The 21,699-nt window shown below is 49.0% G+C and overlaps 1 protein-coding gene across 1 annotated transcript in view; it reads left to right on the top strand.

Annotated features, from left to right (window-relative positions):
• LRRK2 (leucine rich repeat kinase 2) overlaps window positions 1-21,699 on the top strand; it is a 2,398,611-nt gene that overhangs the window by 1,111,733 nt on the left and 1,265,179 nt on the right. Inside the window, exon 27 of the mRNA XM_069629211.1 lies at window positions 9,441-9,627. Coding sequence (XP_069485312.1) covers window positions 9,441-9,627 — 187 coding nt within the window. The remainder of the gene's footprint in view (window positions 1-9,440; window positions 9,628-21,699) is intronic.

Raw genomic sequence — 21,699 nt, 5'->3', positions numbered from 1 at the left:
GGAAAGAGGGAACATGCCATGATTCCGACAACTATACACACCTACGACAAACTCTTGGTCCTAAATCGATGAGAATACAGAAAAGGAAAAAGAAGAGCAGTGACTTTAGAACCACGGCTGGCTAAAACAGCAGTCCTCGAGGCCACCAGAACATATAAATCTTGGGCTAGATCTCATACATGGAAGCTGTACCAGCAAGACGCGGAAGCAATCCTCAAAGCAATCTGCAGTAAAAACGCCAGGGAATTTTGGCCCTTGTTGAAACTGACGCTAGCACCAAAAAGTGTGGCTATTTTGAACAACATTAGCGAAGCAACCTGGACAAACCACTTCAGCACTCTTTTCCAACTTCCTTTGAACAAACCGCTGGTGAGATCTCTACCTTCGATGTCCCAGGAGGACCCAAACGGGACTAAATCGACACAGGGACAGGTGAAATTTGATGACCAAGAGGAAATCTGCGACTTATTTAAAAAACTGAAAAAATCCAGGGTGCCAGGACCGGATGGCATTACCAACTCAGATTTGAAGACATACCCTGAAGAATGATCAAAATTCATAAGATCCGTCTTCATTAATGTGCAGAGTCACAATCTTTCCCACCCTCATAGACATCAGCCATTTTGGTTCCGATCTACAAGAAAGGCGATAACACTGATCCCTCTAACCACTGCCCAATTGCACTGTTGGATCTGATCGGAAAAGTCTACGAATCACTATTTAAAAAATTCCAAAAATGGGCGACTCAAGCCCCATGCTACGACAACTTCCAAACGGGATTTATAAAGACCTTAGCAACAGCAATAAACATCTTTCTCCTGGCTATTCTGAAAAGTAACGTGATGGAGGGCGGCCCTAGACTGTTCACTGCATTCATTGACCCCTCCAAGACTTTCGACAGGGTCGATCGAGCTAAGCTCTGGGAATAGCTGGAAGCCTGGGAATGTCCAAACGACATTCTTGAACCCATCAAAATCTTGCATACGGATACTAACATATAACTGAATCAGCAAGGAAGTCTATCGGCACCCATTGTGACAGAGGAGTGAAGCAGGGGTGCCCTCTGGCACTGGCCCTTTTTGTGGCCTACATGGGGGACTACTTATATACAGAGGAGGCTATTAGATCTTTTCTGCCGAAACTAGCCCAAGTAAAAATCAGCAGACTACTATACGCTGATGATCTAATATTATTAGATCAGACCCTTATCAGCCTGCAGTGCCAATTGACCAACTGACATACATTTACAATTGAAAATAACCTAGAAATAATCATTGAAAAAATGAAAATAATGGTTGTGGAGCATTCAGCTAAGAAACTGGAAAAACAAAACTGGACAAAAAGTTTAAATACCTGGGCGTGGTTCTGGACAGCTCCAAAAAAGAAATCGCCATGCAAGAAGCCCTCCATTTGAAAATCAGGAACTTGGCGACACAAGGAAAGGCGATAGACAGGAAATGTGGTCGCTTTTCCACCATCCCAGCCTTAAACTTCTACAAGTCGAAGGTTGTCCCAACAGTGACCTATGGTACGGAGGCCATGCCTTATCTACCAAAAACAATATGGCCAAAATTGGAGGCCTACGTTTGGAGAGTGGTATTGGGGCTGCCTAGCTCAACCTCAGCCTCTTTGATCAGGCGCAAATTGAGTCTGCTATCATTACAGGGCACCTTAGATTGTAATACTCTGATGCTCTACAGGAAATGCGTCATTCCAAACAATACTTTCCTTCACAGTTTGGTTACTAGAGAAGCACGCAAATCAAACCGTAAAATGCTAAAATCATGGAGAGACGATAACCTAGCGCTACTAAAAACTGTTGTGTTCAGAAGACTTGATGAATAACCCAACAAGAGTCCTAAAAAAAATAAAGGAACTGGACTGGATACTTATCTGTGACAAGTAGAAGTAAACTTACATATCATCTCCCTCCAATAACGATTAAATTGAATGTGCTACAGGGTTACATTAAAAAAGTTCCCTAGTCGACTAACGCGAAATGCTATAATGAGAGCTAGATTGAATCTTCTTGACACCAATGAAATGCTTCAAATCAGAGGACACCAACTCATGCAGAATTTGCAGCAACGAGAAGGAGGCAATTCGCCATCTACTAATATCCTGTCCTGGCACTGAGGGCATCCGGTCCCAGTACATGAAACATTTTCTCACTCATCCGTCAACGGCAGAGGAACAAACCTGGTGGTCAAGGATGATCAGCAGGGATAGAGCCTCTTGGCAAATAGCTACTTTTAAAGTTTTACTGCATATAATGACAAAATTGGAAACTAAACCTACTACACTAGGCCCCTATGATTCGCCAGTTATTTTGGACATTTCAACAGATATGAACTACTGCAGTGAATCAACAAACTACCAAAGATGCTGAAGATGGTGTAAAACAAATCCATTTAATGATTAAGTTCAAGAATAAAAAACAAAAAAACAACTCCAGACGTGGTTGCTCAGTGACGGCAATGAGTAATCTATGCTCCTTGTTTTGCTTTTCTGCCATGTTGCCTGCGTTTGTTTCTTTTTGGCGTTTGTCCATGTGAGCGCTCTGAGGCCTTCGGGTGATATTGCGCAATACAAAAACCAATATAGATAGATAGATAGGTAGATAGATAGACATTGGAGAAAGTCATATACCACCCATTCCCTTTTAAAGGTGTTCCCTCCATTCCTCATGCCTTGATGGCATATTGTAACACTCTCGCTCAACCACTTGCCAGGTCTACTTCAGGTATTCCCCAATATCACACAAGGAACAGTGTGCCAACAACTGAGATGATAAGGCAAGGAGTAGTGCTGATCACTCTCAATGAGTTCCAACATCAACCTCCTCAACATCACGCAAGGAACAGCATGGTGACAACTGAGACGAGAAAGAGGGACGGAGCAATGAAGAAGACAAAGACCAGTATATCAACACAGCGGTCTAGTTTTTGGAAGTTGTTCAATCATGCCAGAAGACTTAAAATCTTCCATAGCTGACATGAGGGCGAGATGACACAACACCTGAAAGGGAAGGAAACTCCACCGCCGGCAAAGCATGCAACTTTTTAGAATTGCTTAGATGCTGCGAGTGGAACATGGGACATGGAGCATCCAAAGAGAGCCAAGACGAGAGAAGGCAATTGTAGTGTTGTGTCAACGGAGATCCCATGGTGGGCCGAGGTGTCTCAAACTGCACAGAAACCACAAGGTGGGTATGACTACCTACCAGAAGGATAACCAAGAAGCTGATGAACCGTACCAGAAAAGGAAATGGGTGTTGAGACGTCGAAGTGAAGCGGGACCACGAGAGAACGAAGAAAACCGCATAGCGAGTCCCCGGTGATGTTACCCCAGCCACATGTAGGGAGGCCTAAGTTAATTATTAATAGGCCATTCATCCTCATCCCAGTAATATAAACAAAATATGATGTAATCATTATGGGATCATTAAAACTCGTCCCAGAAATATAAATGAAAGAATAAGACAGCAGACTGATGAGAGAAATCATTGAGACCATTCATACTCATCCCTGTATTATGAATGAAAGAGTAAAGAAATGGAATGATGATGAAACTCGGAGACTGAGTATCAGTATCCTGGGAAGAAGGGAATGTCGCCTTAAATAAGACAAGTGATTATTCAAGACCCAAGAAAGCAAATTCCAGGAAAATAAAGTATTGTTATAGAGCCTTGAAGGAACTGTATGAACTGATCAAAGGAGTCACAAGAGACTATTTAAAAAAAATCACACTAAAAGAGAAGAAAGAAGACACTTACCAAAACAAAGCTCCAGGAGAAGAAATTAATTCTCCTGTCTTTAGTTGTTAGAATAGCGGTAGGGTCACTTAAGTTTAGTTTGGACGGTGGACACATTTGGACATTCACTGACTGACAAGCGCTTTAGTTAGTTTGATATGAAGGGAACACCCCATAGAAATGGGGACAGATAGGCATTTTTATTATTCTTTAATACAACATACATTAAAATGGCCACAAAGAGTCAGTGTCCTCCTTCTGATCAGCCACATATGGTGTCAGGGGTGGGGATCTTTACCAGCTGATAAAAGTAGGGGACCCTTACTATTTACTAAATTGACTCCCAAGGCCCAGGCCCATATGGTTGCCACTGCAGCATCCATAGGGTTTGACCTGCAGAGCACCACACGGAAATCACGATCACACCAGGTGAAAGACACCTAATTCCACCAGACTAACGTTGGCCCCAAAAGGAACCTATATGAGATTAGCTTCCAAGTCTGTGCTGGCCTGGAAACAATGGCTAGACTCTATTGCGGGTTCATTGATCCTGACTACCGATGTGATTTTAAAGTCTTGCTAGGAGACTTCAACCTCCCAGGCAACCAGGCCACCAAGCTGATGAAAGAAGCTCTCCTCAACCTTCTCGATACCCTCAGTCTCACAGAGCACATGAAAGACTCCACACACGAAAAAGGTAACCTCCTCTACCTAATCCTCATTGCACTTTGATCTTCCCTTCACTACAGCTCTCCTCAACCGCTTGACTGGTCTAACCACCTGGCTGTGCCATTCAACACCTGCACACCACTCTAGTCAAGCACTCCCAGCAAAAGCCCAGCAGACAAACCTTCAGGTCCTTAAAGAACTTACAGTGCAAGCCCTCACAGGAGACCTTACTAACCTGCACCATTCATGGACCGAACACCCCCAACCAAACTGAAACTCTCAACTGAAAGCACTCAACACCACGCTGTCAGCCTCCATCGACCAACACATGCCTCTGAAACAACGCACCTTCAAAGTTAAACTGTCAGCACCATGGTACACGCAAGAACTCAACCTTAGCAAACAAGTCATCAGGAAACGAGAGAAAATCTGGCGCCGCTCCAGCACTGCATCTGGCCTGGCACTCCTCAAGGACTCTCAGCAACCCTCCGACAACTAATCAACTAAGCCAAGGCCCCCTACTATCAGAATACCATAGCAGAAACTGACAACAAAAGCAGAGCCCTCTTCAAAGCAGTCAAGCAGCGTCTCAACCCGCTACCCAACCCTGCCATACCACACTCCATCGAAAAATTTGCTGCCTTCCACCCCTTCATCGACAAAATCTGCAAGATTCAAAATCGCCACACCCTGGACATCATTCAAGACGCACTCGACAGAAGACCTGGTTGAAACCCTGGCTGCCCTCAAAACAACATTGTATACAGATGATTCTCCTATTATCCATCCTCAGGACCCTCCCCAAAAGAAGCTTGCCTTCCCTAACTGGCGATCATCAACAGCTCCCTAACTCAAGGCACCTGTCTTTCAACCCTAAAAATAGGACAAATCCACCTCCTACTAAAGAAACCCACACTGGATCTCGACAGCCTATGTACATATCGCTCCATCACCCATCTTCTCTTCCTAGGTGAGATCATCAAGAAAGTGGTAGCCGCACAACTGCATCAACACATCGAAACCAGCAATCTCCTCCAAAACTCCTAATCTGGATTCAGACCCTGTTGCAGCACAAAGACAGCAGCACAAAGACAGCAGCTATACAGTTGGCCGACCATGCCCTCAACATCCTTGACTATAGCCACCCCTGCCTCCTGGTTCTACTCGACCTCCCGGCCGCTTTCAACACAGTGAACACCAGGCACTTATGGATACCCTACATCGGTGCATAGGGATCAGCAACTTTGACCTACACTGGTTCAAGTCCTACCTTGCCAACTGCAAGCAGTTCATTCAGATGGACTCCTCCTAGATGGCCATTGCTTCCAGTCACCTGTGGAGTCCCTCAGGGTTCCATCCTCTCCCCAGTGATCTTTAATCTATACATGGAGCCACTGGGAGCCCTCCTAGACACAAAGTCCACATGCACCAATACTCCGATGACCCACAGCTATACCTCAAGATCAACTCCATCAAGGACATCCATAGGTTCAAAACCTGCCTTTCGCTGATGCAGTCTTGTATATCCAGTGCATACTTCAAGCTCAACCCCTCCAAGTCTGAATTCCTACTCCTCACCAACAAAACCGAACACTCGGACATACAGACCTGGCTATCAACCATGAACTCTTGAGGGTTTCACACCTGAGCTCACCTCTTGCGCCAAGACCCTTGGGTTCTACATCGATAAACACCTCTCCTTAAAGACACGTACAGCTAAGAAAACTCAGACCGCTTAGTATCAGCTTGCCCTCCTGCGAAAAGTCGAGCCTTGCCTCCCTCCGGACAGCTTTAGATCCACTGTTCAAGCACAGGTCCTACCCCATCTGGATGGGGGCAATGCACTCCACGCAGGGCCTCCCACCATCCAGGGTCTACGCAGATACAACCACATCACCCCGACCCTCGTTGACCTTCACTGGCTCCAACTGCACGCACGACTCACCTTCAGGTTGCTGCATCATCTATAAGGCAGTAGCCCTCAAGTCACCCAGCTATCTCGTGGAGCTATCCAAAGCCAGGACACGTGCAGACTTGAAATCCACTGATGCAAAAGGGAAAGGACCAGAAAACAAGCCTTCTCTGCTGGCGCCCCAAGACTATGTAACATCCTCCCCGTTGGCATCAGACTTGCCCCCAGGCTGCTACAATTCTGAAAAGAACTCAAGACCCTCCTCTTCACGGAGTCTCTCCTCCTCAACAGCTAGGCCATCTCATGGCCCTTTGCACCACCTGGATCGCTAGACGCCGACTGTCCCTCTCCTCCCCGCCACTCGGTGCAGCTGTACCTCTCATCTGTCCCCCTCGGTATCTTAACCCCCGCTGTATATACATTCTGTTGTTACCACTGAAAACCTCTCCATTGTGGATCTGTAATGTTATACATCTCTGTCAAGCACTCCGTTGCTTCTACAATCTAGATCCGTGCTCAATAAATACCATAATAATAAAAATAAAAACTTCCTCCTGCATAATCGTGGGTATAATTCCTACACTGTAAAAGAGAGGGAGAAGATAGCTCAGTGAATACTTGAAAAAACATTGTTCTCAATACCCCAAGAAACTACACATCAAACCGACACAGACAGAGGTAATGAAAGGGTTTGGAGAAGCAGACCTCCTGAAGGAAGGAAGACCCTGCCTCACCCAGAATTTGATGAGGTGAATACCTTCCCTAATCGGGCATTTGCTCAGCGGAACAACCCCATCTTCACAGAAGCCTTTGGGAAAGTAGTTAAGAAAGGATGACGCAGTCGGGCCAGTCCTTTCATCCTAAAAAGAGGATTATTATATTGTGGAGATGCAACTCAAGAGGGATTATCTCGGATCCAGCCAGTGGTTCCACAAACGAATTGGTCAGGCAGGGCACTTTTTCACTGCATAGTGTGGCATTGGTAACCCTATAGTGAAGGCTACATGGAATTTACTCAGTAAAATGAGGAATCATTTTCCTCTATACTTATTCAAGTTCACAAATTTTGGAAGCAACTGACCTAGTAAAATCGAACCCTGATGCCCTATCTGGTGGTGATCTTTCAGGATGGATACCTCAACATTGTCATTTGATCTTCAACTCACTTGAACTGGTGCATAGCACGAAATATGTAAAACTGGAATCGGCCAAACCATCAGATATTCAATTCTAAAAAAAGAAAAGTATACTTGTACATGAACATAGTTAAACAGTCACTGATAAGTGTGTTCCACTTGTGGCATCACCCACACAACTACACTATCATTAACAAACTTCTATTGAACAAATCTATGCACCCATCATATGGACTGAATGCTACTGACCACACTCTGCAACACGGGTAAGCACAGAAGAACCATATGGACACAAAAGACATTTAATTTCAAGACAAAATAAAGTGTGTGATATATCAACATGCGCTGTAGGTTCACCAACTTGTGGGTTGCAGATAACAACGTTACTTATAAAGTCATGCATAGTAGGTCCAGTGACATCCATACACACGTGTTGGCTGACACATGCCCCCACAAACACCATCAGCAACAACAATCCCTGTGGAAGGAACATGCGCACACTCACCACACTTGCGGAACACAATGGAAAACAATCTGAAGTGAAAATGCAAGTTCAGCGCAGTAAAAAGGTGCAAACTTCCCTGCTGCGGGAGCAGCACTCTGAATGGGAGGTGGCCTTCCTTGATAGCCACACAATTTGAACTAGGCTGCAGAATGCCCTAAACATTTGTCTCATGTTACAGAAACATAGATTATAAAGATAGGTCACAGGTAAGTAGAACACGGTTTAGTATTAGGTTGAGGTGTGGTAAAGAAAGCCTCAAAAAATGCTTTTTCAGAATCGTGTGCTCGCTTCAGTAATTTGCTCAGACGCCATAGTAGCTGGTAGCACGTTACAAATCACACAATCCCAGGATTGCATGGCAACAAGCAAACAATGTTTTTTACTTTTGAGGTCATAACTAGAGCTCACAAGTCCCGCCAAAAAGGCAATTCATGCACAACCATTTTATAATTCGGCATATTTAATTTGCGAAGCCTGTTCTACTGGCAGTTTCAGAAAGCCCTTGGCAGTTTCAAATTCCCCCTGAATAAATGTCTGCCTGGAAGGTGGTCAAAGAATTTTTAATTTGCTACATTTACACAGTAACTTGTTCTTGGTTCAAGGCTCTGACAGTGTCATGGTAGAAGGCTTTCTCATGAGAACTGCGTTGAGATGACTGGGACATATTAATAAAGTTCTGCAGGTCTTCTCAAATGTTTCAATGAATTGGCATTGCGATGTGGGAATTGGGGGTTTAATTTTGACGTCACAAGTGGGAACTTGGGATGGTGTGGTAAGGTCTGTGGTACACCATCATAGAAAATGTATGCCTTTCTATAGGGGTTCCACATGCAATCACCAATCAGCTTTGTGTGGGGAGATGTTTCAGTGTTGCAAAATGATTGATGTTAATTAGTTTAGACGATTATAAATCCTTTTGATTTGGGGGTGTTTCTTTGACACCGCCTTTTAATGCAGTTCTGTTCCGCGTTCTCTTAGAATTTTGCTGTACCAGCTGTGTCTGGGGCCCTGAATAAAACTGCATTACTTCTTGCCTGACGTACACTTGGTTTATGACTACTTTGGTAATTTTTTACTAGTGAGTTCCGAGGGCAAACCCCTGAACAAAACCTTCCTTTTTTGTGCAGAATTACTTGCCATTGTTTCTGACTTAGGATAGAACTGTAGAAAGCACGATGGAACGTTGCCCTTCCCTGAATGAAGGCAAACTTTAATTCTTCAGCATAACCCTTTTAGCTACACCCACCTACATTTATTCCCAACTCACTGTATATTTTGTTTTCTCAATATTAATTGCTGTTTCACTTTCCTTGTTTTGTGTATCTGCTGGGTGTACTGCATGACACTATGTATATGATATGAAATAATTGTTTCATTCATTATATTGCAGCTGCTTGTGCAGTATTGATAGTGGTGGATCAATATCAATTATTAGCCACTGCATGAATTCTGTTTGTTTTCTAGTTTACGATCAATAGATTTAAGCAACAACAAGATTATGGATCTTCCTGGGCCTCTACACTGGGCATCTTCCAATTTAAGAGAACTTATATTTTGCCACAATCAGATTAGTGTTTTGGATATGAAAATTGACCCTTCCAAATGGTCAAAGTTGGAAAAGCTGGTGCTGTCTCATAACAAGATAAAAGAGGTATAGTATGCAACAACATATTTATGCATAGAACTATTGATATTTTGTGTTTAGATCATCTTTAATGAAATGTCAGTGTGTTGGATATTCACCAGTAGTGAACCTTGCTTACAGATTTTTTTTACAGCTGGAACATGGTGTTCCTGTGAATGCATAATCATACTTCACCTCTGGGAAGTACTGCACACTTCAGTGCGATTGGCGCCAACACACTTTTCATTCATTTTTATGGTGCAAGGTACTGAGTCAGACATGCTATCGAGAGATGAAACAGACAACAGATGTACAGTTTGAAACAAAACATTATTAATAATCAGGAGGGTGTAACGCCTAACTTTCCCTATGCTTGGTTCCTGCCTCAAACATCCCCACTCAATCCTACTCTTTCTTTGAAAGCCTAGTCAGCAGGCTGTCTGTCTCTCCTTCTTTTTCTGTGACTCTCGCTACCATCTACAGACACCCCCCACCCCTACCCTCCATTTTACTCTCTGAATAGGCCGACCTCTCCTCCTCTCTTCTTGCTTCCTCCAAACTTATTTTCCTTGGGGACTTCAACATCCATCATGACTTCCCTGATGTGGCCACCATTTTCTTCTGTGAACTCTGCAACACTCTCTCCCTCACTATCCTCCCCTCTGGCCCAACCCACTCTGCAGGCAGGGCACACTCTGGGTGCCCTAGTTTCGACAGACATCCTTCTTTCCAACCCCCTCATTACCCGTCTCTCCTGGTCCGACCACACACTCCTCTCTTCTTTCACCTCCCCTGTCTCCTTAACCCCCACTGCCAATCTCCTTCTCCATCATTCAACCAATGAAGCTCGTGGCTGTTGGTGCCTATCATCCCTCCTTCATCCCTCCCCCGTCTTTGGGCTGTCCTTATGACTCTGTCCTAACTAACTACTATCTCTATATCTCTAACATCCTGGCCATCCTTGCCCCTGTCATGAGGATCCGTATGAAGCCTGCCTCCAAAATAAACTCTTGGTATGACTCTGACTTAGCCGTTTTGAAACTAAAGTGCAAAGTGGCTGAGCAGAAGTGGCAGACCTGTAGCTCATCCCCTGACAAACTGGCCTGCCGTCTACTCCAAAGGCAATACCGTCTTTCCATCGGCTTCAAGGAAAGCTTACATATACAGAGCCACAAATAACATGGCTGAACTCTGCAAGGAACTTGCCAATCCTAATACTGTCTCTTCTTCTCCTCCTCCCACCCAGGCCTCCCACTTTTCCTCCAAAACCCTTGACATCCTGCCCTCTCTGTCATCTGCTCTCCCCACCTCCCTCCTTCTTTCACCTCTTTTGACTCCCCTCACATACTCTGCTCCCTCTATCCCAATGCACCAGAGGAGATCTCTAGAGTTGTCTGCTCTATGATAGTTTCCTCTAAACAGTTGCTACCCTGTTACTCCAGAGCCATCAAGAACCACATCAACACTGTCCTGACCTTTGCAACCACACTTCTGCCACAGGCTCCTTCCCACAACCTCTCAAACACTCTCTTGTGCACCCTGTCCAAAGAAATCAGTTTGCTGACCCCTCTTGCCCAGCTAACTATCGACCTATCTTTATCACCCCTTTCTTGGGCAAACTCATGGAGAAGCTGGTCATCCCCCAACTGACTCTCCACACCGAAATGGATGGCTGCCTCCATGACCACCAGTCCAGTTTCAGGGCACTGAAACTGCTCTCCTGGATATCTGCAAAGACCTACTCTCTAATCAGGACTCTAACACTCCTTATGTTCTTATCCTCCTCAATCTTTCTTCTGCATTTGACACTGTCAACCTCGGCATCCTCATAATCTGTCTCTGGGATACCCGAGGCATCACAGACAGGGCACTGGTGTGGCGTACCTCTTTTCACTCGTACAGACCGTGCCAAGTCCAAATGGGTCCTATTCTCTCCTCCACCTCAATCTCAAGCGGTGTCCCTCAGGGATCTATCCTTTTGCCATGGCTATTCAACATCTACCTGGCACCTCTGGCCTACCTGATCTCCACCTATTCCTCTCATTTCCAGTGTTACGCAGACGACACACAGCTCTCTTTCTAGTTGCCTTCCCCCACCTCCTCTTCTTCCTGCCTTATACCTGACTGCTTGTTAAGATGGATTTCTGAACTCTGTCCTGGAGGGGCAGAGGTTCAGAAGGCCAGCCTAGTTTCTTGGAACAGGGTACCCTCTGGACAAGCCAGACCCATCAGGGTAGCGATCGCGGCGGTCAAGACTAGGTCTCAAGAGGGGCGAGGGTGACTGAAAGCCCGCAATGAGCACACAAAGCAAGTACACTTACAAATTACTCCCAACAGGCGTTATATTAAAAATATATACACATTTATTACAAGGCCTTTGTAACATTGACCGTAGCGAGAAACCACAATAAAACTCAAGTAAACCAACACATACCAAACCAATACAATATATATACAAATACAAACGAGTCTAACGAGTTAGACGCACGAAATGTGTAGACCACCTAGATGGGGACGAAAACGGGCAGTGCAAATAATTAGACCCAGTCCGCCTTCAGAGGCACCTAACTAAAAGGAAGTCCAAGCCCTACGAAGAGTGGAGCCTTGTGCTCAAAAGTACCTGCACACGCTGGTGGCAACGGGCAAAAAGGGGAGTTTCTTCGAGGGAATCGGGCAGTTTAGTTCGATGAACAATTGAAGATGAACAGAGCTCTGCGACTCCAGCGCAGCCTCCATGTGGGCAGAAGCAGAGCGCAAGTACGGAAAGGCGTGCTGTTAGACACAGTGGGGAAAAGTGATGGGCTACTGTAGGAGGGCGACCAGTTCCTAGCGATGCTACTCACCGGTCCCCGATGCAGGCAGACCCAGGCTTCTCTGCGTCAGTTTCAGTGCTGGTAGGTTCAGATACGAGCAGGGGACGTCTCGGCGTCATGTAGATTCTGCAGTAGCAGAAGTTGAGTTGAGGATGTCTGTACACTACTCACTTCAAACCTGGGAATGCCAAGTGTACGAATCGGGTGAGAGTGACAAGGACTCTTAATACAACACAACCTGACGGCGGTTACAGAGCAAGACTCCTGGGTAGGCTGGTCAGTCTGCTGGATGGCCCAGAGACACTTCCGAAGGCTTACGTGCAGGAGATGGTGAAGATGCCGAGAATAGTTGTTCCCACTATTCCAAGGGGTCGAAGTACCAGTACAGGCCTTCTAGCTCGATCAGAGGTAGAAAGGGTTTCACAAAGCGACAGAAGTGCAGAGGAGCAGTCCTTCAGCGGGTCACCAGCGGTTCCTCGGTTCAGCCTCGTGGTTGCAAGATACTTGGCTCTTGTATTCCTTTGTTCGCGAGAACTCAGGAGATCAACATGGTAGTGGCGTTTCCAGCCCCCTCTTATCCACTGTTCCCTTCGCACAAAAAAACGGAGGGGACCCAATGGGAGATCCGCTCATAAAACACTCACAGCATATGTGGACCTATCACAGACCATGGGGGTCCCAGGCATTCACACCACCCTAGACTCTCTGGCGCCCAGGATGTGTATTGGGACCAGACATCCCAGCCCCCATACTAGAGGCACACACAAGGCCTATAGAAGACCGCAAAAGCATCTGTGTTTCGCGGGAAAGTACATGCCCAAATAAGGAAGGCCCCGGGTCGGCTCGACCTGGGGAAGGTGAAGGGGGCAAGACGGTCAGCGGACAGGACAAAGAGCCTTGTGGTCTGGCCATTTTGGGAGCCAGGCCACCATTTTGGGCTAAGCGCGAGAAACGCGCTTAAAACGCCAAAAGGAGCTCAAAAACACAAATGATCACTGCCACCAATCCCGTCCGTGATTCACTTGCACCGTTCATTTACAATCCAAAGAGAGTATCTAGGGCCTGTAGAAGACTAGAGACCCAAGAGAGCAGTAACTTAGCTTACAGTGCCCTCTTGTGCCATGTTGCGCGAAAGCTGTAACATGATAAAGAAACTACGGAAAACAACGTTTCCCGGTACTGACTGTCTTAAGGGCATGTCAGTTTCCCCGTAAGAATGGAGCGAAAGCCCAGAGGAGTGCAGCAGAAGGCTGCACTTCACTGGCAAAGTCTAGATCATGGTGAAAACAGAAAAAAGTTTAGGGGTTGCTGTCAAGATTAGTCAGGCGAGTACAAAGGCAGCGAATATGGCAAGGGAAATGTGCACCCAGGAACTACGACTCAGGTATGCTAGAACCCAGGAGTGCAAATAGAGTGTGACATCAAAACCAATATATGAAAAGGGATGTGGGGTAAGCACCTGACCGCGAGGAAAGTCGGCAAGTGCCTTACCCCCAATTGCTGTTACAGGTACTGACAGCGCTAAACCCACGTGGAGGGCAAGCAATGACAGGATCTGTGTACTAACACTCTTGATGGTATTACATAAGGGAACTTAAGAACTGTACTCACGAGGATGAGATAGACCTCTTGAATGTCAGCTAGCCCACGAATCCTGTTGAAGAAACTGGGACCCCGAAAGGCTAGAACAGCAATGGAAGGAAAACTAAATACCTAAGTGGGAATAGTGTTTACAAAATAGTGAGGAAAACCTAAGCATTCACACAGGAGCTAGCTACTACCGCACACCACACCTAATAACCAAAGGGAAAATAAATGCAGAAGTGCAGTGGAAAACATGGAATGGATCCTCTAGAAAGTAAGGATCAGGAGCAGGGAAAAACGAAATGACCTATGCAAACTTCTCCCTACCCCTCCAAGGAAAAGACAGGAAACTAAACTAAGAGGAAGGCTAAGGCAAATGGGTAACAGCAGCAAAGGACAGAGTCAAAGAAATATAGAACACAGACAAACTGGGCTGCATCTAAAAGGGGAAAACACTGAGAATTGCTGCCTGCAAACAGAGGAAGACAAAAAGGGAAATCAAGGGAGCAGAAATCAATTAGCGCATGAATCCGAAATTCAGGGCGGAGGAAACAAGAAAACAGGAACAAGGAAGTGGGTACAAAGGCAAGGAACCGGGGACTAGTCAAAAACAGGAACACTGCAAACGATGACCAGCGCTGGACTGAAGTAAGACTGAGGCTTTTAAAGCTGCTTAACGAGCGCACGCCTCGGGTGTGCTGATTGCTGCACCTGCCGCCACAGCTGTTACCTATCCTCCACCCAACCTTGTGTTGCAAGGGTGGAGGTGGAGCAGTGGGCCAGGCATTCTGGGAAACATAGTCATTTGGTTAAAGAAGCATGCTGGCTGCCAAAAACCTGGAATGGATCCGGAAGGGAAGTAGCTGGGAAAATAGGGATTTAGCGCTCCCAAATCATCACAGCACTGTAGCATAAAGTTCGGAGGAAAAGTCCAGTAGGGAATAAACCCCAAATCATGCCCCCAAATGGTGGGAACGGGAGCGAAGGGAGCGAGTCGTGACAGTTGCCACATGGAAGGAAAATTACCCACAATTAAGAAATCTTTCCTAACACTGCTATTTAGCCATGGTACTCTGCCAGTGATCTCTGATTCAATGCCAGCAAGATAGAGATCCTTCTCATTGGGACGCCTGCTCCTAGTTTCCTCCCCTTACTCTCTGTCCAGACCCATTTGTGACACAAAAAACATTGGGATCATCTTTGACTCCTCTCTTTCTCTCCACACATCATGGAGCTTGCTAAGAAGTCCAATTTTCAGCTTCATCTCCTCACGGGCATTCTAACTTTCCTCACCTTCCCCCAGAAGCTCAATGTCTCCAGAACCCTAGTTCTCCCTAGGCTTGACTACTGCAGTAGCCTCTTCAACCTTCCTCTCTCCTCCCTTCAACTAATCCTGAATAGTACTCCAAAACTTATCCTTGGCCACAAGCCCAGGGATTGCATCTCTCCAGCCCTAAAATCTCTCCACTGGCTCCCGGTGACTGCAATGGATGAAATTCAAAACCCTTTGCATCATCCACAAGGCTGTCTGGGCCCTGGGACCTCTATACATCCAGCTTTCTCTCCAAAAATACCTCCCAGCCAGATTCATTTGGTCTTCTGGTTCTCCAGCATGGGGTCTGGCATGGATTCACATGCTCATGAATATTCCCCGTCGTCAGGCTGGGAATCCTTGGTAAAGAAAAAATCTATCAGTTTCGTTTCTGATCTGTCTTTCTTAGTAGTAACCAATCACTGATCTCTGGGTCATACTGCCCCCAGCCAATGACTGCCCTCTCCCTAAACCCCTCCCCTGACAGCCATCCTCAGATTTTTACCGCACGTTCAAGTGTTGGGAGTCCTCGTGCTTTAGCTCTCAAGCTTTTACTGCGTTTTCGTGCTTTTTCTGGAGATTTTCTAATTTTTTCGGTTTAATCGAGCCTCAAGCTCCACCGTTTCTACTTCCGATAACGGGGACCCGTTTCGGAATTCTTCTACGCCCCTCAGGACTGTGCGTTCTACAAGAACCTGTCGGAACGGACCAAGCAAGATCGTCGTTCCTGCCTCGCCGCCTGGCTGGAGAAGGGCACAGCAGGTGAGAAGGCGAAGTAAGTTTGAGCGGTCTTCTAAGTCCTGTGAGGGTGCCCCGGTGACGAGGGCCCAACAGAAGGCCAAGCATTGCGAGTCCGCGGGCACCGGGAGCGCCGAAAGGTTGGGCTCTTCGGCTGCCAAGCAGGGCGCGACTTCCCCGGCACGATCAACCACGAGCCAGCGCTCTGGTTCGGGGAAGAGGAAGTCCGAGAACCCGGGTAAGCTTCTGGAGAGGCCCCGGTCGATCTTGAAGGGAGCCGAGGGGGGAGCGTGGCGATGGCCCTCCCCCATAGCAAAGGCCCAGGATGCACCTAAGGTGGTGAGGGCCTTGATCCAACCGGCAAAGGCCTCTATCGAGGTTGTCGCAGCGGCCCTGGCGAAGCCGCCAGAGACTACGCCAGTGGAGAAGGCCACAGGGCCCAGAGTTTCCCTGCCACCGCGGATGGAATCCTCTTTCCAGCCCATCGTTAAGACCTCCGGTGGAAAAAGAGGGGGGGGCCGGTGGCCATTACGGACTCGGATTCAGACTCCGAGGAGGATCTGGTGGAAACCGTGAAAGGCCTCAACGAGAGGTTCGAGAATGTTCGATCCCAGGGGAAGGATCCTGCTGATGTGATCGAAGATAGCGACGATGGCGACGACGAGGGCCCAGTGGAGCAGCCATCCCACCCGTCACAGCCATTGCCCGAGCCCCAGTATAGCTCGGCGGCCATTTTGTTGGCGATCCAATCCTTATGTACTGAGATAAGGACGAGGTTACCACGGACCCCGACGGAGGATCCAGAACCAGGACCGTTGGGAAGCCCTCCGAACAAGCGGAGGAGAGTCCACCCCGCACCGCCCTTCGTGCCCACAAGGCCTGTGGACCCCTCATCCCCCTCGCCGGACCCTCGGGATGATACAGCGACGGGACGGACGACGACGGTGGCGAAGATACAACTGGCATTCCTTCATCACCCCCCCCCCTTGGGCCTCTCTGCCCGACGAAATTGGCTCTTTCCACGCCATGATAGCCAGGGCATCCGAGCTCTTCCAGCTCTGCCCTGAGGAACAGAAAAAGGAAGGTTTTCTTTACCAACGGCGGGAGGCCAAGAGAAAGACGGTCCTCATGGTACCGTTGCTTGACGACATCTGGGACGAAGGGCTGGCTATCCTGAAGAACCCTTCCACGACACCCGCCAAAAGGGACAGGTACGGAAAAAGTACCGGGTCCCCGACGCCCCCCCCTTGTGCCTCAGGGCCCAGCCTACGCCAGACTCGGTCATCTCGGCAGCGGCCAAGAAGAAAGCGGCAGGTGTGGCGGCTTCAACTTCCACTTCCCCGCCGGACAGCGAGGGCAAGAAGTTGGACTCCATGGGACGACGAGTCATCTCGTCGTCGGCGGCGATGACGATTAAGGTGGCCAATGCCTTAGCGATTGTGGCCCGTTACGACGGGGAGCTTTGGTTCAAGATATCTCCCCTGCAGGAAGGTGAGGTGGCGTCGGATGACGCCATAACGGTGGCAACGGACATTGCCGATACCGGATTTCGCCTGCTGGGCAACAGGGTTTGCCTTCGACGACGAGGCTGGCTCAAGGCGACAGACTTTTGCCAGGACGTCCAAACCAGAGTGTTGGATATGCCGTTTGACGGCAACAACCTGTTTGAGAAGACGGTGGATGAGTCCCTCCAGGCCATCAAGACTGATACAGAGACAGCCCGAGCCCTAGGAGTCCTCCAGCAACGGCGGCCCTTTCGGAGCTCCGGAGGCAGACAGGGAGCCTCCAAGGGATCCAGCGGTGGCTCTTCTACGTACCGCCAGGCGGCCCGCTCCTCGTCCCAGGAGGCCTACAGAGGTCGCGGCAAGCAAGGAGGGTCTCGCCGCCGTCGTCAAGGAGGCCAAGGCAGCAAGGCCTCTTCTAAGCAGGACTGAACTGGCCGTAGTGTCGGGCCCCCACCGAAGCACCCCGGTACGAGGCCGGCTGACTAAGTTCGTCAGCGTGTGGGAGTCCATCTCCACTGGCCGTTGGGTGCTGGACACCCTGGCCAGCGGACACTCGCTAGAATTTCAAAAGAAGTGTCCTCACTTTCCTCCCGTGGCCAGGAAGGAGAATCATGTCCCTCAACTGCTGTTGGAGGTAAGGGCGATGCTCAAGAAGGGTGCCATCGAGCTCGTCCCCAAGAGGCTCCGGGGCTCCGGAGTATACTCAAGGTACGTCCTCGTCAGAAAGAAGACGGGCAGTTGGCGCCCCATCCTGGACCTGCGTCGGTTAAACAAGTACATCAAGGCACAGAAATTCAGGATGGTCACCCTCCAGCATGTGCTGGGACAGCTGGAGGAGGGCGACTTCCTATCGTCGTTGGACCTGGAGGATGCTTACTTCCACATCCCCATTCTAAAAGGACACAGAAAGTTCCTCAGATTCGTAGTCCAGGGGCGTCGCTACCAATTCAGAGCCCTGCCGTTCGTATTAAAGTCGGCACCCAGGGTGTTCACCAAGTGCCTCGCAGCAGTGGCGGCGCGGCTGCGCCTGTAAGGGATCCACGTCTACCCCTACCTGGACGACTGGCTAATACATGCAAGGTCAAGAGAACTCTCCGTCGAACACACAGCGAGGACCGTCCCCCTGCTCACGGAACTGGGATTCGCCATCAACTACCCCAAATCCCACCTGGTTCCGTCACAGGTGGCACTGTTTGTGGGAGCGAAGCTCCATACAGTGAAGCGATTGGCATCTCCGTCGGAAGAAAGGACGAAGGCCATTTTGGGCAAGGTGCAGCGCCTGTTAGCCACGGATGTGGCCAGGGTGAGGTCCATCAAGTCCCTCCTCAGGATGATGTCCTCATGCATCTACCTTGTGCCCCTTTGCAGACTTGGGATGCGTCTGCTACAAGAGTTCCTCGACGCCCGCAGCTTGCGAGTCAAGCAGCGGGCAGCTTCGAAGACAGGATCCCGCTCGACGAGGAGTTCCGTCGGGCGATTCTGTGGTGGGGTACCCGTGCGCACCTCACGGCAGGCACTGACTTTCAGACCCCGGCGTATCAGGAGACGGTGACGGCGGACACCTCCCTGGAGGGATGGGGGGCCCACACCGGAGATCTCCATGCAAGAGGCCTCTGGCTCCCGGAGGAGAGGTCTCTCCACATCAACATGGAGCTACGAGCCGTGTTCTGGGAGCTCAAATTGTTCCTTCCGTCCCTCAAGGACAAAGTGGTGAGGATCTTCACCGACAACACTACCACGATGTTCTACATCTGGAAGCAGGGAGGCACCAGATCCCCAGCTCTGTCCAAGGAGGCCCAGGATCTGTGGCACTGGGCCATCGTCCAGGGGATGTTTCTGGTTCCCTTCCACCTTGCAGGAATAAAAAACACCATTGCCGACTCACTCAGCAGAGAGCTGCACTCGTGCCACGAGTGGGAACTATGCCAGGACCAGGTGGATCGGCTCTTTCAACGATGGGGCAAACCCTAGATCGACATGTTCGCGACGGCGACTAACTCCAAGTGCCAGAGGTTTGCCAGCAGGTTCACACAGCCGAGGAGCATGGGCGATGCTTTCTCGTTCCCTTGGGAGGGCCTGCTCCTGTACACGTTCCCTCCGTTGCCGTTGCTGCTCCGTCTCATCAACCAGCTCAAGAGGTCCAGGTGCAGGATGATCCTCGTCGCACCGGCGTGGCTGAGACAGATCTGGTTCCCGGAACTTCTGGACTTGTCAGCGTCCCCACCAGTCAAGCTGGCGACGGATGCGGATCTTCTCTCCAGAGAAGAAGCCGCCATTCTTCATCATGACCTGGAGTCACTGAACTTGCAGGCTTGGCTCCTGCAGCACTAGAGTTTGGAGGATACGATATCCCGGCTGACTGCAGAGAGGTTCTTTCAAAAGCCAGGGCGTCCTCAACTCTCAAATGCTGTGGACATAAGTGGAAGAGGTTCTCTGTCTGGTGCCGTGCACAAAAGATTAACCCTCCGCGGATTACGGCCCCTCAAGTATTGCCGTACCTACTTTCGCTGGCCAAAGCTGGACTGGCTCGCACCTCCATCAAGATACATCTGGCTGCCATCTCCCGATACACCGGAACTACAGGACGGGCGTCCTTGTGGTCTCATCGCCTGGTGAAGGAATTTATGAAGGGACTATTCCAATCGTTCCCCCCCGGTGAAGGCCCCTGCCCCGGCATGGGAGCTCAACGTGGTGCTTACCAGGCTCATGGGGGACCCATTCGAGCCTATGCATTCGGAACCGTTGAAGTTCCTGTCGTGGAAGACAGCATTTCTCGTGGCCATCACCTCCGCACGACGAGTGGGAGAGATCCAGGCCCTATCTTTCAAGCCTCCATACTTGACTTTTCACGACACAAGGGTGGTGCTGAGGACGCACCCCTCCTTTATGTCCAAGGTGCCGTCAGACTTCCACCTCAACTAGCCCTTGGTGTTGCCAGTTTTCTTCCCGTCGCCTTCGTCGAAGGCCGAGAGGACTCGCTGGACATAGCTAGAGCGCTGAAGTTCTACGTGGACCGCACAAAGAGTTTTCGGAAGACGTCACAGCTGTTTGTGAACTTTGGACCTGTGAATCAAAGGAAGGCTCTCTCGAAGGCTTTCATTTCCAGATGGCTCTCCAGCTGCATCATGCACTGTCACCGGTTGGCAAATCGACCGCTGCCCGGCCGTCCAAGAGCCCATTCGACCAGAGCGATCGCTGCTACCACGGCGTTCCTGTCTGGTGTGCCCCTGCTGGACATCTGCAGGGCTGCTATGTGGAAGTCGACCCACACCTTCACAAGATTCTACTGCGTCGATCGGGACTCCAGGGAGGAGTCCAGGGTCGGCCAAGCAGTGCTGCGCAACCTGTTCGCTTAAGGTGAGCCTGGTGAGGAGGTAAGAGATGCTTAATGTTGAGTTGTTGTATTGCTTAATGTTGAGCCTGTTGCATTGCTTAATGTTGAGCCTGTTGCCACCTTCGTGGTTGTGCATGTGTATACTGCTATGTATTCTTATATTCATGAGCATGTGAATCCATGCCAGACCCCATGCTGGAGAAGGAACAAGTTACTTACCTGTAACTGTTGTTCTCCAGCATGGGTCTGGCATGGATTCACATGCGAACCCTCCCTCCTTCCCCTCTGTGACTCTTCACTTGGTCATACTGCCACCTTACGTGCAACCAAATCTGAGGATGGCTGCCAGGGGAGGGGCTTAGGGAGAGGGCAGTCATTGGCTGGCGGCAGTATGACCCAGAGATCAGTGATTGGTTACTACTAAGAAAGACAGATCAGAAACGAAACTGACATTGATTTTTTCTTTACCGAGGATTCCCAGCCTGACGACGGGGAATATTCATGAGCGTTTGAATCCATGCCAGACCCATGCTGGAGAACAACAGTTACAGGTAAGTAACTTGCTCCTTCCAACTCTCTGCAGGTCAAAGGTTTCTCCAAGCAGAGAGTGTTAGGTAGATCCCTGTCTTCGGCTGGCACCTCCCTTTGGAACAGCCTCCTCCCCCCTTCAGACTTGTGCCAAATCTTCTTAAGTTCCAGAAACTTCTCAGGACCTTCCTTTTCTCATCTGCCTTCCCTCTCCCCCTACCTTGCTAAACCCTACACCTGTCGCTGCGATGGGCCCTGGTCTCTTCATAATCGTACAGGGACCAG

The sequence above is a fragment of the Ambystoma mexicanum genome, chromosome 12 (genome assembly GCF_040938575.1).
Source record: "Ambystoma mexicanum isolate Mex_15411 chromosome 12, UKY_AmexF1_1, whole genome shotgun sequence".
In the NCBI taxonomy this organism is placed as follows: Eukaryota; Metazoa; Chordata; class Amphibia; order Caudata; family Ambystomatidae; genus Ambystoma; species Ambystoma mexicanum.
The sequence above is the reverse complement of the archived record's forward strand: the minus strand, read 5'-3'. Positions and strand labels throughout refer to the sequence as shown.